Below are 15,813 nucleotides of genomic sequence, written 5' to 3' on the forward strand. Positions count from 1 at the left end.
TGCTTGGCTCTGCTACTAAAGCACTATCTGAATTTGTACCTCGTAGTCTGGAGGGTTGTGGCTCTTCCACTGCCCTTGGGTTTCACTCTCCCTCTCTGTGCCTTGATTTCTCCATCATGATCTGTCTGCAGACGCTGCTTTGAGGGTCCTGCATGAGAGAGGCTCCTCGCTGAGTCCCAACACGTTGTCAACAGGAGGTTGAACTGATACTCCTATTTCTCTGACTCCATGGCAAACTCCTATGAAAAGCAATAATGTTTTTCTTCCCACATCTGTCTCCATATAATAATTTTAAAGTTGTTTACAACCTTAGTCCACAACAAACACGTTTATTGCCCAAATATTGGTATTTTGTCTTTGAGGATGAGGCTTGAAGGTATAAAGAGTACTGCATGTTTTAGTGAAGGTTTTTAAACATAGATCTCCCTATTTCTGGGTCTCTCATTCAGCTAGCATGGATTCCACCCTCCCTTCAGGTTAAGAAAGTCAGGAGTCCTAACTGCAGCTGGGTTCCTCTGATCACTTGATGGTTCATCCTCTGAGCTAGAAGGCCTAGTGGGTCAGAAGTTCTCACCTTAGCCACCACAACCTGGTTTTAATCAACCAGCTCTGCCCTTTTCCCAGGGCTGGGATAATAATAATAATGTTAAAAAAAAGCAACCCAGAGACTGCTTAGGCCAGGAAGAGCCATGGACGCTATTGTGCTTACAGTAAGCAAGTGAAAGCCCATCCACTTTGTAATCAAATTGTGTGGGAAGCCCGGTGAGCTGCAATGGCCAGAGGGCACTCATGTGAGGGATCATGTGAAGGCTTTAGCTGTCATTTAGAAGCAGGGCTATTAAAAAGTCTTGTGTGGGGCCCGATGGAGCTGTTAACCCCTCTTGTTACAATCAGAGCTTTGCTAATGGCGTGGTGGGAGAGCCGCTTTGATCTGAGGGGTGGAGGGGAGAGCGGAGGGGCCTTTTCAAGTGCAAATTTCTTATTACAGTGTCTCGGTTAACCCAGTTCTTTCTCTCTTGGCTTTGCCGGGCTCTCCATAGCTGGGGTGAGAGCAGCTCGTGCTGGGGCTCCCCAGGGGTAGTGCCAACATCTCCTGGAGTCATCCTGGGTTCAGACCAAGTTCCATGGAAAGTGATGCCCATGGCATGGACCTTTTCCCCCTCATATCTTATTTACACCGTTATCGCATGGATTTTACCCAGACTGCAGGTGCCTCTGGCCACCTCACTCGCACAAGCCCTACCAGTGTTTTCAGGTCCCAGCTGATTTTTTTTTGCAGCAATTTTATTTATTTTAACTCCCCCAAGAGCTACAAATGTCAACAGAGCAAATCTCAAACTCGCTTTAAGAGATCCACCTCCATGGAAGGTCCTTGAGGGCTACTCAAGGACAGGTACCTTGGCAGGGAAGGCCAAGGCTGGGCCATACATTGCTTAATGCAAGTGGTCTTTATTTATTTATGATTTTTTTAATTGCTGTTGTTGGGTTTTGTTGTGGTTTGGGAACATCTGTCCCGTTAAGCACTGGGTTTGCTCGAGGCGGTGAACGCAGCAAAAAAAAAAAGCACACGAGCGAGAGCCGCGGCTCGTGCACACTCAGAGCGGTAAAAGCCACCGCCTCGCTGCCACCGCTGCTTGGGGACAGCTCATTGCAAAACTTTCTGATGAAGCATATTTTTCACAGAAAAACAGGGCTTTTTTTTTTCCTCTTTCAAATAAACAAATTAGAGGTTTCCATCAAGAAATGAAAGAAAAAGTAATCTTTTTGCGCTGCAGAAATTCAGGCGCTTGCTTTTTAAAACCAATAACAACAACAGCAAAAATACCCGACATGATGCTTTTCCCTGGGTGATACCATGGAGGTATCATGGTATCATGGAGGGGGAAAAGCCCATATTCAGGTCACTTATGCTTTTCCCCGACATGGTGTTGGGGCTGGACACTGTCCCCATGTGCAGGAGGGTGCCCCAAAAGCCTCCCCAAAAGCTCTTGGTGGCCGGGCAGGACATGGAGGGGGAGCCCAGATAGCACAAAAGCCAAGGCGATAATGGCATTGGAAGGGCTGAAATCGGTCAGAATGAACATGAGGACTCACCATGAAGCTGCAGCGAGGCGCTGGGTCTGGGTGGTGCCACATGGCGCCTCAGAGGCCTCTGCAAGCAGCAAGCGGCTGGTGGCAAGGGGACATCCCCTTGGCTCGTCCCCTGGGGCGCTGGTGGCCGTTTGCTGTGGAGAACCGCCCTCTATTTTGCCCCCACAGTGTCCCCAGAAAGCAGCAAGTGGGACATGGTGCCACATGGAGGGTGGCTCTGGGCAGGAGATGAAGAGTTGGGCGGACTGTGGGACATGATGACTCCCCTCACGTCCTCCATTTCCCACCTCAGCCTTTCCCCATGCGGGGGGCATTAGGGCTGGGCTCCTGACAGTACAGAAAGATCCCGATTCATCCTCTCTCACAGCCATGAAATTGGTTGGAAAATATTAATTTAAAAATTTGCAAGAGAAGGAAAGAGGAAAAAATAGGTAATGGGTCCTCTTCATTTGCCTGCTGCTTTCTGAGTCATGTTTTTCAGTTTTACACCCGACCACAGGGGTAGAAACTTTCTTTTAAAAAAGCTGTGAAAGTCAGTGTTCTCCTCAAGCCCTGGACCAGATGCTGGCCAGACCTGATGGCGTCTCGCTGTGTCAGAGCACCTGGTTGCACCCAAACCATCTGTGCCCTTCTTCCACTTCCTCTCCTCAAAAGCAATTTTCATCACCCTGCTGCAAATGAAGCATCTATTTATTTTTCCTGAGTTCAGACTAAACTTGTTGCTTCTTTCTTTCGTTCCCAGAGATGCGAGTTATGTCCCCACAAAGACGGAGCCCTGAAGAGGACCGACAATGGCGGTGAGGAGCTCAGTGCCCACAGGCCACCCGTCACGTTCCCTAAATTCAACCTTAGACAAGGAGATCTTTATTCTGATCCCATATCTACACAAGAAGCTCCTCGTCCATAACATTTTATAAACATATCAGACCCTGTCAGAGCAGTGGCATGAATCTTCCTGCAATAGTCCAAGTATCAAGTTGGGGGATTGTTTTATAATAACATAGCATCTTCCTCCAAACGTGTTATTACGTGGTTTGGCCAGGTCTGCAGACAGGCCCACGAAGTGTTATAACCATGTCGCTACGCAGAATTATACAGCCCAAGTACTTGCAGTTTGGTAAAATGATTCTGTAATCATGGAGTTTGGATTGCAAACTTCAGGTGAATCCATCCAATTTCCAGGAAAATCAACCCAAAGCAGTAGACATATCAGTACTCCCATGCCCCCACGGGCCTCCTAGTTTTTTCATTTCTACCCTGACCAGATGGAATTTCAACTTCTACATTGATTTGGGAAGTGCAATGTTTCTTGGTGGATTTAGATTTTAATCTACCTTGGCTTGCTGAAAAAGAGCCTTCTTAAACCGTTGATAAAAGCCAATAATGGGAGCTTTGTTTCCAGGGGAATGGGGCTGCATGTCAAACCTGTCCTGTCAACATCATCTGCTGTTTGGATGCTTTTGCTGTGTTTAGTTAGGAGTTCAGCAAGTCTGGGCATCAGATCCTGAAGGGGATGCTTTTAAGGAGAATGAACATTGTGCATATCCCTTCCCAAAGAAAACTCTGCTTTCATATTTAATCTGGAGGTGGTGTTCATCTCTCCATTCGTCCACAAATGACTTGATTCGCAGCCAGGTTAGAACAAGTAGTATTTCAAATCTAACATCCAGCCTAGACCAGCTCCCTTCCTACACCCTCCTCCTTCTCCCTTGTTTGCCTGCAGACCTTTCTGGCCTTCACCGTCCCACGAGTTGCCCCACGTGAAGCTCTGCTCTGTGTTTGCTTCCGCAGGGTGGGCTCATGTCGTCTGTGCTCTGTACATCCCCGAGGTCCAGTTTGCCAACGTGCTCACCATGGAGCCCATCGTCCTGCAGTACGTCCCCCACGACCGTTTCAACAAGGTGAGACCTCCTCTTTCTCCCACTGCCTTGCTTTTATCAGTTATTCTTTCATGTCTCCTGTAAATTTTATTTTAATTTCTAGATACTTAGATCCTGTTAAAAATAGCTTACAGAGTAAAACTCCGTTCTTCCAAATAGCTTTTGCTCCTCCATTTCATAGAATCATAGAATGCTTAAGGTTGGAAGGGACCTCTAGAGATCATCTAGTCCAACCCCCTGCACACGCAGGGTCACCTAGAGCACGTGGCACAGGGTGGCATCCAAGCGGGTTTGAAGATCTCCAGAGAAGGAGACTCCACAACCTCTCTGGGCAGCCTGTTCCAGTGCTCTGGCACCCTCACTGTTAAAATTTTTTTCCTTAAGTTCCTGTGGAACTTTTGGTTCTTCAGTTTGTGGCCATTACCTCTAGTTCTGTTGGTGGCCACCACTGAAAAGAGACCAGCACCATCCTCCTCACTGCCTCCCTTGAGGTACTTATATACGCTGATTTCTGTCTCCTCCAACTCTGCAGCCTAAGCAATCCCTCCTTAGAGAGGGATCTGGGGAGTAAAAGAAGCTGCACAGATTTTGTGCAACCTACTGAGAAATAACCAATGGTGTTGGTGTAGTTATCCAGAAATGACTGGACACAAGGTCACAAGTTCTTGAAGGCTTTGCCTCCTGAGGAGTAGTGAGAGCGAAGCAGGTGCTTTGGCTGTCTCCTTATGGGAGCTCTTTTCCTTGTTTTTTTTTTTTTTGCAGACCTGCTACATCTGTGAAGAGCAGGGTAGGGAGAGCAAAGCCGCGTCGGGAGCCTGCATGGCCTGTAACCGGCACGGCTGCCGGCAAGCTTTCCATGTCACCTGGTGAGTTCCCCTCGGCACCGCCGCAGGAAACGCTCTTACTGGCATGGTGACACGTTGGACACATCACCCCGATACCCCTGGGTACATCCCACCCTTTCGATTCCTGAAGGGAATGTCCTCAGGACGGTGGAGATTTCACCAGCGAGTCTCCCCCGGGAAGAACGAAGGGGTGGGGATTTCCCTAGGACTGTGGAATATAAAAAAAAAATAAGAGATGAGTCACAGTCCAGGAATGTTCTTTCTGGAGCAGAACACATGCAAGAGTGTCATCTAGATGATGTGATTTTAAGGGCTGATATCTTCATGTAGCCTCCTAGCCTGAAAACAACATTGTCTATGAGGAGAATAGGGGGATTCCCAGCTTTGCATGAATTCCTTGTTCCTGATGTGTGTTTCCTTGGAATTGTTACTGGCCCCCTAGGCCTGCCTTAAGAAAAACAGAAATTGCAGCCTTAAGAAAAACAGAAATTGCAACGCAAACTGGTAGAAAAGCACTCCGAATTTCAGAGATGTTGTTTTGAATTAGAAATACACCGAGGCTTTTCCTGCCTCTTTGCAAACCATTTGCCAAGCAGGGCAGGAGACTGCAGACCCTGCCTGGGCATCCTGAATAATTGTTGGCCTGTTGATGGGCTGTGTTGTCTGGCTGTACCATTTGCTTTATCCGCCTCCTGACTCTGTATTTCAGTGCCCAGATGGCTGGCCTCTTATGTGAAGAGGAAGTCCTAGAAGTCGACAATGTCAAATATTGTGGCTACTGCAAGTACCACTTCAATAAAATGGTGAGTCTCTTCACCCCTCCAGTGGCGTTTTGTCACATGGAAGGCATCATCTTCATCCTAAATTGCATCTGTGTCTGGAACTATAGGAAATGCCAAGAACATATAAACAAGGTCTGCAGCCTACTTCCCTTTTTTGCCATTCAGGCAGAATCACTTAGGAAGAAAGATTAATAAAAATCTTGCATTTCTATAGCTTCTTTAGACTTATTTTCAAAGCCAGGGGTTGAATTCTTCCAATCTGCTTGGGATTTCCTGGAAGGATGCTAAGGTGCTGCTTCTGGGCAGTGTGACACTAGGAAGGTGTTTGATGTTCCAGAGAGCTCAGGGTAGCTCAGGCGAGACCTTGTGCAGGAGGCTGTAATGCAGAACAGTCATAACTTCTGCCTGAGCTCGGGGGCAGCCCAGAGGAGACCTGGAGCTATTCAGCTTTTGGGGAACATTTTCAGCAAATGACTTCCCCCTATTAATTACAGGACTGAGAGGAAGGAGAGGAACCCTTTTCCTTTTCTGCATAATCAGTAGACACCTGTACTCCCCCCTCCAGCAAAAAGGAAACTTGATCCTCTCACTGCATCTTTATGTCACAGAGGCTTCTTTGTTTCTGGCGTTGCCACTTTCCTTCCTGCTTATCAGTGCTGTCACATACAGTAACTGATGTCCTCAGCCTCTGCTCAAAGTCAGGCTGGAGGACGCCCTCCCTGCCTTGCAGGGATCCGTGGTTTCCAAGGCAAGCGCGGCTCCGGCTCGGCTTTGCTGATGCTGAGATAGGGAGCAGGGGCTGTGCTAATCCCTGGAGCCGGGCACAGCCCCCGCGGTGGTTGCGAAGGGCTCGGGGCAGGGGTTTAGGTGCCGAGAGGCCGTTCAGGATGACCCGCTTGTCAGAGCGATGTTGCCGCTGCCTTTTATCGTCTCCTTTGCAGAACACTCTCCCCACAGCTGGGTCTTTCTTCTTGCATGGATCAGTGTGCAGGGGCCACCAGGAGCCCAGGATTTGTGGAGCTCCAAACTTACACGCTGCTTGCAAGCCTGTTAGTTGATCCTCCTGCGATTCCCCATATTAGGAACCAGGCTGGGCAACTGCTGCTCGCAGAACTTGGTGCAGTTATAGACAAACCCTTTACCATAACATTGTCCTAACAGTGAAAGCTGGAATCTATAGGCACTGTTTTTTCTCTCTCTTTTTGTTGTCATTTGCCCTTTTTATTGTTTTCCTCCTGTTCTCCACCTCCTCTCCCCTTCCCCGCTTACCTCAGAAGACCTCACGTCACTCCGGTGGTAGCTCCTTCATTGCTGGCAGAAGGAGCCGGTCCACGTCCCCTGCTCAAGAGAAGCACGTTTCCCACCACGAAAGGCCAAAGAAGGTAAGAGCTGCCCAGGGTTTGTGCATCCAGAGGAGCAGAGCCATGGGGGATGGAGGTGAGGAGGGGACGGGTTTGCAGAGGGCTCTGGTAGCTCCTCAAGCGGGCTCTGCTGCTGCAAGGAGTTTCACAGCCAGGGATTTGAGCAGTAGCTGCATTTTTACGCGTGCAAATAGCCCAGCTCAGCCACGGGGAACAGGCAGTTTGTGTGTTCAGTTATGTCAGGGGGGTCCTGGCAAAACATGCCTATAACATGTGTGACTTCTTCCTTTCTATCTTGTGGCTCGTCCACCCTGAGGATTAGACTGTGCCGGGGTTTCCATCAGTTGACCCGTGTGGAAGCACTTTGGGCTGTGGTGTTAAATGCAGCAGCTAGAGAACACAAACCGAAGGTCGTTGTCCTCTGATCACTGAGTTCAGGTTTTAAAGGAGAAAAGATACTGATTAATAATCTATATCACCGCAGTTCAGTTGTAGGCAATAACAATAATCAGGAATTTTATGGAAAGCATTTTATTAGTCACATTAAGCCAGTTGTGGGAATGCCACATGCTTCAAGTCTATCTGTGAAAATAACTTACCTTCATTTAACAATTATTTAGAAGGGCATCACACGGCAGCTCTGCCTGGGATGGTGGTTTTTAAAACTCTGCTGCTTAACGTGTCCTCCTCAAAAGTGCTGCCGTGTTACAGGACATGTTAACAGCACGCTGAGGTTCATGATTAACCAGCTGACTCATGTGACACAAGCTCATATTTCAAAGAAAAGCAGCAGCAAACATGTAATGCAGAATCCCAAGCAAAGTCCCACGTTCCGAGAGGGATCCAGGTTCCAGCATGGAAAAGCCCATGTGGAAAGAAAGGAGGAGGCTGGAGCTTTGTGGGCTATTTATTATTTGTAATAATCAATTGCCCTAAAAGGCAGGACACAATCTCAAGAGGATTCAGGTTCTTGGGAAAGTGTTAACAGAGCAAGAAATCTCCCCTATTCTTTGATGAACAGAACTTCTGCATTGTCAAGGACACGCGACACGGTGCTGCCACCTTCCTTTGCGCCCCATATATCCAGACCAGCAGTATAGAATCTATAGCAGAAGTCACTTATGTGAGGATGTTTTCTGTATGGTCAGTCATCTTTGTAATGCTTTACATGCCAGGTTATGTATAATTCCCCATACTGACAGCTACATTTACCGGGTTGTGTAAGCACAAGCGGCAGTGCCCGTGCACATCCGTGTGGATCTTTTAAGCCCCTCCATGGGTGCCTAGCTATTGACTGCCTGTTTTTTCAGCCGTTTGCTTTTTGCATCCTCACAACAAATAAACAAGTGAAGCCGAATGGTAACGATAGTGACCCGCATCCAGAACAGCCGCGGGGTCACGTGGGATAAATCCGATGGATCTCAGCCCAGCTCCCAGGGGACAGGGCTTTCAAGCACAATATGGCCATCAGTTAATACCAACTGGCACCCTCCTGGCAGGCCCGGCCGAGAGACCACAAACCGCGTTGCCATGCAAGTCATCCCCAGTCGTTTTATTTACAGGGGTTAATCCCTCTATATCCAGTTTGAAACGCTGCCCAACGTGCCCGCTTTGTGCTCGGGCAGCCTGCCCAAGCCGTACCTGATACATGGGCAAAGAAGGCAAGGCTCCCTTTGCAAGAGCGCGCGGTCCCCGGGCTGATGCGGAGGCAGTAAATTGCCCGTTGTCGACAGGGCTAGAACGCATGGGCAGTATTTACTTCTCGAGTATATTCAGCTGCCAGGAGGGAAGGAGGAGGCAGGAGGGAGAAAGAGCATCTGTGCCCTGGGCCGGGCGAGCGAGCGCTTGGCACAAGGTGAACCGCTCTGCTGGAATGTGCTATTTTTAGCCAAAAAAGCAGGCGAGGGGGCGGGAGCGAGGGCAGGATCGGGGGGGATTGGCGGCGGCTTTGGAGAGCTCAGCTGGAATCGGGGCCGCCAGACGCGGCCGGGCGCTGCGAGGGGGGTTTCCGTGTTTCCGCAGGCTGGGAGCGCGGGCAGGTAGGAGCAGGGGCGGTTCTGTTCCACGCCGCCGCTGGAAAGCAGGTCAGCGCCAGGGGGAGAGCGAAAGCAGGAAGGATAGGGATTTATTTATAGGCTTTTCGGCGGTGCTCGCCGCTCGTGTTCGCCTCTGGCTCGCTCCCGACGTGCAGGAACTCGGCGCTGCGACGGCTCGTGCTGTGTTTGCGAGCAGCAAACGCCTGCACCGGTCTAGGGGGGCAAAGCAAGGGCAAAATCACCACTTTCCTGCTGCAGAGAAGGGGCCGGCACGGGCAGGGGCGCAGAGGCAGCTGAGGTGGGCAAGGAGAGCGCTCCCTGCTTCCAGAGGCGTCCAGCGCTTCCTGGGCCTGGGAGCACGGGGAGGAGGGACACGGGGCTGTGTGACAGCGCGGGGCTGGCACCGGGGCACCGGAGAGGGCGCAGAGCCCTCGGTCCCCACGCGCCGCCCGCGCGAGTCCCCCCGATGGCTTCGGCTCCGCCGGGAGCCTGCGCCCGGCCGCGCGCTGGCGGATCCAGGGCCGTTGCTATTTACTTTACTTCGGCAAAGAAAAGCTCTGCGCGAAGGACGGAGTTAGGAGCACGGGATTTAACACAGCGGCTGCAGTGGGAGTAGCAAGAGAGCAAAGACGCGGGATTTGGATTCCTAAACCCTGCTCTATAACAGCTCGGCATTTCTGAGGACACTTGTTCTCCACGGGACAAGGGATAATTGTGATGGGGACTTGGAGCTGGGATCCTCCCCCCTTACAGGCCATACCAGCTCTAGTGTTTCCTTCTGTGCTGTCCTGGGCATGGGAGAGCTCCAGGCTTTGGGTTTTCCCCGGAACGGAGCAGCTCCAGCCCCATTTCTTTCTTCGGCATTGGAATTGCAGCGTGTGTGCTCTGCCCTGTGGGAGCCTTCACAGGGTCTGTTTAAAAAAAGAAAGAAGGAAACAAAAAACAAAAAGGAAGAAAACAATAGCTAAATACCAAGGAAATGCTGGATGACGCACAGAGGTTGAATGAAATACAGATGTTCCGTCACCTATATTGTCTGCCTGAAACTTGCATAAAAATTGCCGTGTTCCATGGGATGAAGTTTGTCACATGAGGAGCAGACGGAGCTTGTGGCCATGAGGTTTCCAGGCGTTTATCCCATAGGGAGGGACTCGCAGCCCTTTGCTATTCTTAGCAAACACCTGCAACCCAGGCCCCAAATCAGCGGCCTTTTGGATTTGATTTGGGGCATCCTGAAGAGAGAAACAGCCTGCAGACTTCCAGGGGCATGGAAAACAGAGCGGAGCGCTTGGAGCAAAGAAACCCCCCTGCTGCTGCCCCTCGCGTCGAGATCCTGAAATCCTAACACACCTTTAGCTCCTGCACTTGAGCTTCCGGATAGTGTTAGGGGCAAAGAGGACGTTTTTCCAAGCAGGATGCTTGCAAGACCAGCGCAGACTGTGGGGCAAGGGCTGCAGCTAAGTCCGGTTTCTAATCCAACCGGAGGAGCCGCCTTTCCTAGCGTCCCCGTCCACTTGCTGTGCCCAGTGAACCCGTCTGCTAGCAGCGGTGCAGCCCGGCCCCGAGGGCATCACTGCCGAGAGTTGGATGCAAAATAACCCCAAATGGGCACAGCGTGAGCGAGCCTGGAGGCCGGGGTGATGGTGCCGCTCTGCCCAGCTGCCTTCGTCCTCCCGGCGGCTGCCACGGCTGCAGCTCGGCCTCCTCCTCCTCTTCTTCCTCTTCCTCCTCCTCCGGGCAAGGGAGATCCTGGAGCCTGGGAAGGAGGAGGCAGCAGCGGAGCCCGCAGGGCTCTTCCCAGCTCCCGGCTCTGCCTCCTTCCCCTGGCCAAGCTCCTCTGGGGAATCCAGCGGATCGGGACGGGGCTCCGGGACGGGAGCTGGTGGTGGGGGAGCACAGCCCTTTGGGCAGCCGGTGATCCCTCCCGTGCCCAGCAGCTCCCGCGGGCTCCGATGGCTGTAAAGTCGCTGCAAGGAGGATTTGCAGGGAAGAGCTTGTGGTGGGGGGACAGGAGGTGCTGGGGCAGGCAGTGAGGGGGGAGAGGGAGCTGCCCTCTCCCCAGCCGGGCCCTGCCCGCTCCCTCTGCACTCTGTGGCTCTTGCAGGAAGCGTTTGGAGCCTCCCGCTTCCGCGGGGAAGCCGCAGGTTTGGAAGGCTCTGCTGCATGGGGGACACAGCCCTGCAGCCGGCAGTGACAGGCAGCGTGACGGCCGGTGTCCTGCGCAGCCAGCAACCCCTTCCAGCAGTGTCTGCGAGGCACCCACGGGTGACATTCCCAGCACGAACCCGGTTCACGCAGAAATGGGCATCACGTCCTTTTGCCTGGAGAGGACCCCGAAATATTAGAGAGCATCCAAGGTGGGAGACAGGTTGTGCCAGGGGTGCCCTTGGAGCTGAGCATCGGTCTCTGCAGGACGGATTTTCCCAGTAACTCAAGTGCAGTTGCTCAGCACATGTCACATCTGGAGTATTGTGTCCAGTTCTGGGCTCCACAGTACAAGAGGGATGTGGAGCTGCTGGAGAGAGTCCAGCGCAGGGCTACGAGGATGATCAGGGGCCTGGAACATCTGCCCTATGAGGAGAGGCTGAGGGAGCTGGGCCTGTTCAGCTGGAGAAGAGAAGGCTGAGAGGGGACCTGAGCAGTGTCTAGAAGTACCTCAAGGGAGGCAGTGAGGAAGATGGTGCTGGCCTCTTTTCAGTGGTGACCACTGATAGGACTGGAGGAAATGGCTGGAAACTGAAGCACCAAAAGTTCCACAGGAACTTAAGGAAAAATTTTTTAACAGTGAGAGTGCCAGAGCACTGGAACAGGCTGCCCAGAGAGGTTGTGGAGTCTCCTTCTCTGGAGATCTTCCAAACCCGCTTGGACGCAGTCCTGTGCCACGTGCTCTAGGTGACCCTGCATGTGCAAGGAGTTGGACTAGATGATCTGTAGAGGTCCCTTCCAACCCTAAGCATTCTATGATTCTATGTCGCTGGGGCCAGATCTTCAGAAGAGCCCGCTGGGCAGTGCGGGGCTTTTGCGGAAAACCTGGCCGCTTCTTGCAGCATCAGAGAGGGAGCTGTGGTACATATGTGCACATATGTCCTCCTACATACAGGTACATATGTGCACGTATGTCCTCCTACATACAGGTACATATGTGCACTTATGTCCTCCTCCGTACAGGTACATATGTGCACATATGTCCTCCTAGGTACAGGAACATTCGTGCGCATCCTGCGTACAGCCGGAGGGCTGCTCAGCTAGCGGCTGTGCGCTCCACGCGGCTGACAGCACAGGCGATTTGCAGGCGGGAGACAGCCAAGATTTGGGAGCTGGAGGGTGTGAGTTTGGTTGCTGCCATCAGAATGAGATCCTGGGAGGTTTTATTCTTTGGGATGTTCAATCCCAACATTCCTGGTTTTGCTAACACGTGTGTTACACGTGTTGCACCTTCATGACTGAAATGCAGCTGGGATTTGGTGGGGCTGAAAGAGAGAAGATAAGTTTTGTGGTAATCGGGAAGTTTTAGGACTCGGGTTTGTGCAGAGATATGGCAAAATCCATTGGAATGCTGGCTCCTGTTCCTAGATTTGTTTTAATCTTCGGAGTGTGGCACCGGCATCATCTGCCAGCAGGCAAGGGTATGTCCAGGTGGGGCTGGGATCCCTCACTTTTCTTCCTGATTTTCCTGCTGATTCCTGGTGAAAGCTTCACAGGTTATTTCATCCTTGGTTTCCCCATTCGTAAAATGAGATGCACATATTAAACAACTCCCTCGAGCTCATTGAAACCCTCTGCTGTGCGCTATGAAGTGAGTGCAAATTATTGCTACTACTGGAGTCAGGCGCTACCAGTTCCAGCTCTGCCACTGATACAGCCATGGGCTGCGGTGAGACTCGACTGTCTGCACCACAATTTCCCCATCTTCCTGTTCTGGGAGGCCCACGAGACTTACTCAGCATTTGCAGCACGAGCAGCCCCAAGCCTTTAAAACATTATGACATTTTAGCAAAGAATTCATTCTAATTTGTCTTTCAGTATTTGCTCTGCAGCAATCACATTCACACGCTCTCCTTGCTCACTGCCAGAGCTGGCCATGTGCATTAAAATAAAAAAGGGGATGAAGAAAGCAGGAGAGCAGGGATTCTTGCAGAATGCAGTTGTTCCAAGAAGTGAAGAGCTCTCCCAGAAATGCCAGACGTGGGGATTGTTTGGATAAGGCGCTGGCAGCCCTGCTCGCATCGGCCGGGCACTCGGCAAGTGCAGTCAAGTTCTCGGCCGCGTTCGCCTCCGTCCTCAGCAGCCGGCGGCGGCGAGAGCTGCCGGGGCAGATTTGCACGAGCGGACGGGAGAGCGGAGCCGGCGCTGGCTGCAGCACGGGCCTCCCTTCCAAGCGCATTGCAAATGCAGCCAAAACCACAGAGGAAGGTGCTGATTTTTGGAGCGTTTTGGCTTCACCTCTGCTTCACTTCCTGCTTTCTCTAGCCTTTTCTTCCTGCCCCTCCTCTTGATTTTCCCCCAAATGATTCCAGACATTTCTCTCTCCAAAAAAAACCCACCCTGCGGATCTCATGTATTTGCTGCAGTGGCCTCCTGCTTCCAGCAGCATCCAGTCTTTGGCATATGCCAACAGCTGTAGCCTCAGGGCTTTGCCTGCCCAAGGAAGCAACCGCATCCTTGTGGAGAGCCCCACGGAGAGGACACGGTTTCAGGCCAGAACAAGGGCTCCATTTCAGCTTCCAGAATGAATCATCGGCCCTTGCACCTGCAGATCCCACTGAAACAATCTGTTTTAGCACAAGCATCTAGAAAGCACCACATGCGAAGAGTCACCCTGCAGTTCATTCCCCAGGATGCTATAAACCCAGGACTGAGGGTTTCCCAAGCCATAATTTTCCCTTCATTTGCAATCTGAAGAGTCTTGACTTCACCAGGGCTTTAATGAGAGAAAAAAACAGGATGAAGAAATCAAACTGAACAGCCTGGCTCCTGCTAACGGAGATGGACCCGGAGCAGCTGCTGTCTTTGGGAGGGAAACGTGCAGGATCTGTGGGTTGGGTTCAAGCCTGAGGTCTGCACTGACTGATCTCCCTACCTGTGCGTGCGCGGAAAACAGGATCTTTGCATGGGCCCTGCAGGGCGGATCTGAGAAACCTTTGAAGAAGAGAGAGCATGAGGGCAAGGGGGCACACAGCCCCTTTGGGTAAATAGCACAAGGAAAGCTCGGGTTTCTTGAAACCAGCCAGAGCTTGTTAAATCTTTCCCTATCGTCTTACCATAACCCGATTCTGGGGCTTCTGTTGATATTCTGCGCTCCAGATGTTGGCTGCAGCTGGGGCAGAGATAGCGGGATGTTCCCGGCCAGAAGCTGGGATGGGGAGGAGGGGATACTGGGCTCGTGTGCATGGGTGGAGAAGGAAAGAGGAATATGAATGTATGGTTGTAAATCCACCCCTACACACCCTCCTTTCTTTTCCCTTACAGCTGCTATTCTCAGCAGAGGGCAAGTTAGACCTCTGCTCTTCTCTGCTCTCTCTTGCAGAGTCGGAAGGACAAGGAAAGACCTAAACAGAAGCACAAAAAACGCCCGGAATCTCCCAGCAGTCTCACACCATCCTCGGTGCCCGTCGCGCCTGAGAAGGTACCGACCCCTCCGGCCACTCGTGGGAGGACACGGGGCAGAGAGGGAGGGCAGCGGGACCATCCTGGCTTTGCCAGGAAGCGGGAAGGACAAGGCAGGAGAGCTGGGAAAAGGCTTTTCCGCTTATTTTTGATTCCTGATTTGTCACATTCCCGCTCCCTCCGCCTGCCTCCCCAGCTCAGGGCGCGCTCGGGGAATTCAGCGTGGCAGCTGGCTTGATTTGTGTCAGCGCTGACGACACGACGCCAGCCGGGAGCCAAACTCCCGAGTGGCTGCACTGCAAGTGCCAGCCTGTTGTGCAGCAGATGTGCGGAGCCGAACGCTCCCGCAGAACGGATAAATATCCGTGCTTGGGCCTTTTCCACTGGCACGCTGTGAAAGCGCGGGCAGGTGGAGGAGGAAGGCAAGGCTGGTGGGAGGAGGTGTTATTCTTCATTAGACAAAGTGATATAGCCGGGAGGATAAAAACAGGCAATCTTACAAATGCTAACATCCTCAAATGCATGAGAGGGAGCTTTGCTGCGTGGTAATTAGGGGCAACAGGAATTTGAGTCCCATTTAGCAATATTGACCCTTCACTAATTCCTTCTGCCCCGTGCTCTCAAAGCATTTCATGCCAATTATTGGTGGGCCTGATGAAGCTTCAGTTTACCCCACCAGGCCCTAAATTCCAGGGAAAATTCAGGCAGCTGAACGGCACGGCATCCCGTTCTGCTCCTGAGGACCAGGGGCAGTCCAGGATGCCCCCGGGAAGCCCTTCCTGGTCTGTGTGGGTTGTTCTGCCCTGATTCCACCCTATGCCCAGGGGCATGGTCAGGGTGTCAGGGTGTTTCTGCTCCTCTCTGCTGGAATCTCGCTGGTGGCTTTTGCACCTGGCTGTAAATCACAACAGCCTTGAGGTTTCTGCAACTCGTGCCAGCTCCAAACTGCAGTAAAGCAGGACAGACACAGTGGAACTTGCCTCGAGCTTGCAGGGAACAAGGTGAAGGCCAAGTTTGCCCTTGTTGCGGGTCAGGGAACACGCGAGCATAGTCCAGCACCTTGACCTTTGAAGTTGCACTCTCTGTATCAGCAAAGTAAACTAAAGCAGCTCCTTAGCTATAAGTAAGAGTAGGACTGGGACTTGCTTCTGCTAGAACAAATAAACAGTGTCCCATCCAAATGCTATCTGGAAAAGCTTGTGTGTCTTTTC

At 51.8% G+C, this 15,813-nt stretch overlaps 1 protein-coding gene across 1 annotated transcript in view; it reads left to right on the forward strand.

The window, feature by feature from the left end:
* MLLT6 (MLLT6, PHD finger containing) overlaps nt 1-15,813 on the forward strand; it is a 38,594-nt gene that overhangs the window by 5,673 nt on the left and 17,108 nt on the right. The window contains exons 3-8 of the mRNA XM_088536279.1: nt 2,834-2,888; nt 3,883-3,992; nt 4,734-4,837; nt 5,526-5,619; nt 6,873-6,980; nt 14,523-14,621. Coding sequence (XP_088392405.1) covers nt 2,834-2,888; nt 3,883-3,992; nt 4,734-4,837; nt 5,526-5,619; nt 6,873-6,980; nt 14,523-14,621 — 570 coding nt within the window. The remainder of the gene's footprint in view (nt 1-2,833; nt 2,889-3,882; nt 3,993-4,733; nt 4,838-5,525; nt 5,620-6,872; nt 6,981-14,522; nt 14,622-15,813) is intronic.

This window comes from Tinamus guttatus, unplaced genomic scaffold (assembly GCF_059628265.1).
Source record: "Tinamus guttatus ecotype Peru unplaced genomic scaffold, ASM5962826v1 Tinamus_guttatus_pri_ptg000655l, whole genome shotgun sequence".
NCBI lineage: Eukaryota > Metazoa > Chordata > Aves > Tinamiformes > Tinamidae > Tinamus > Tinamus guttatus.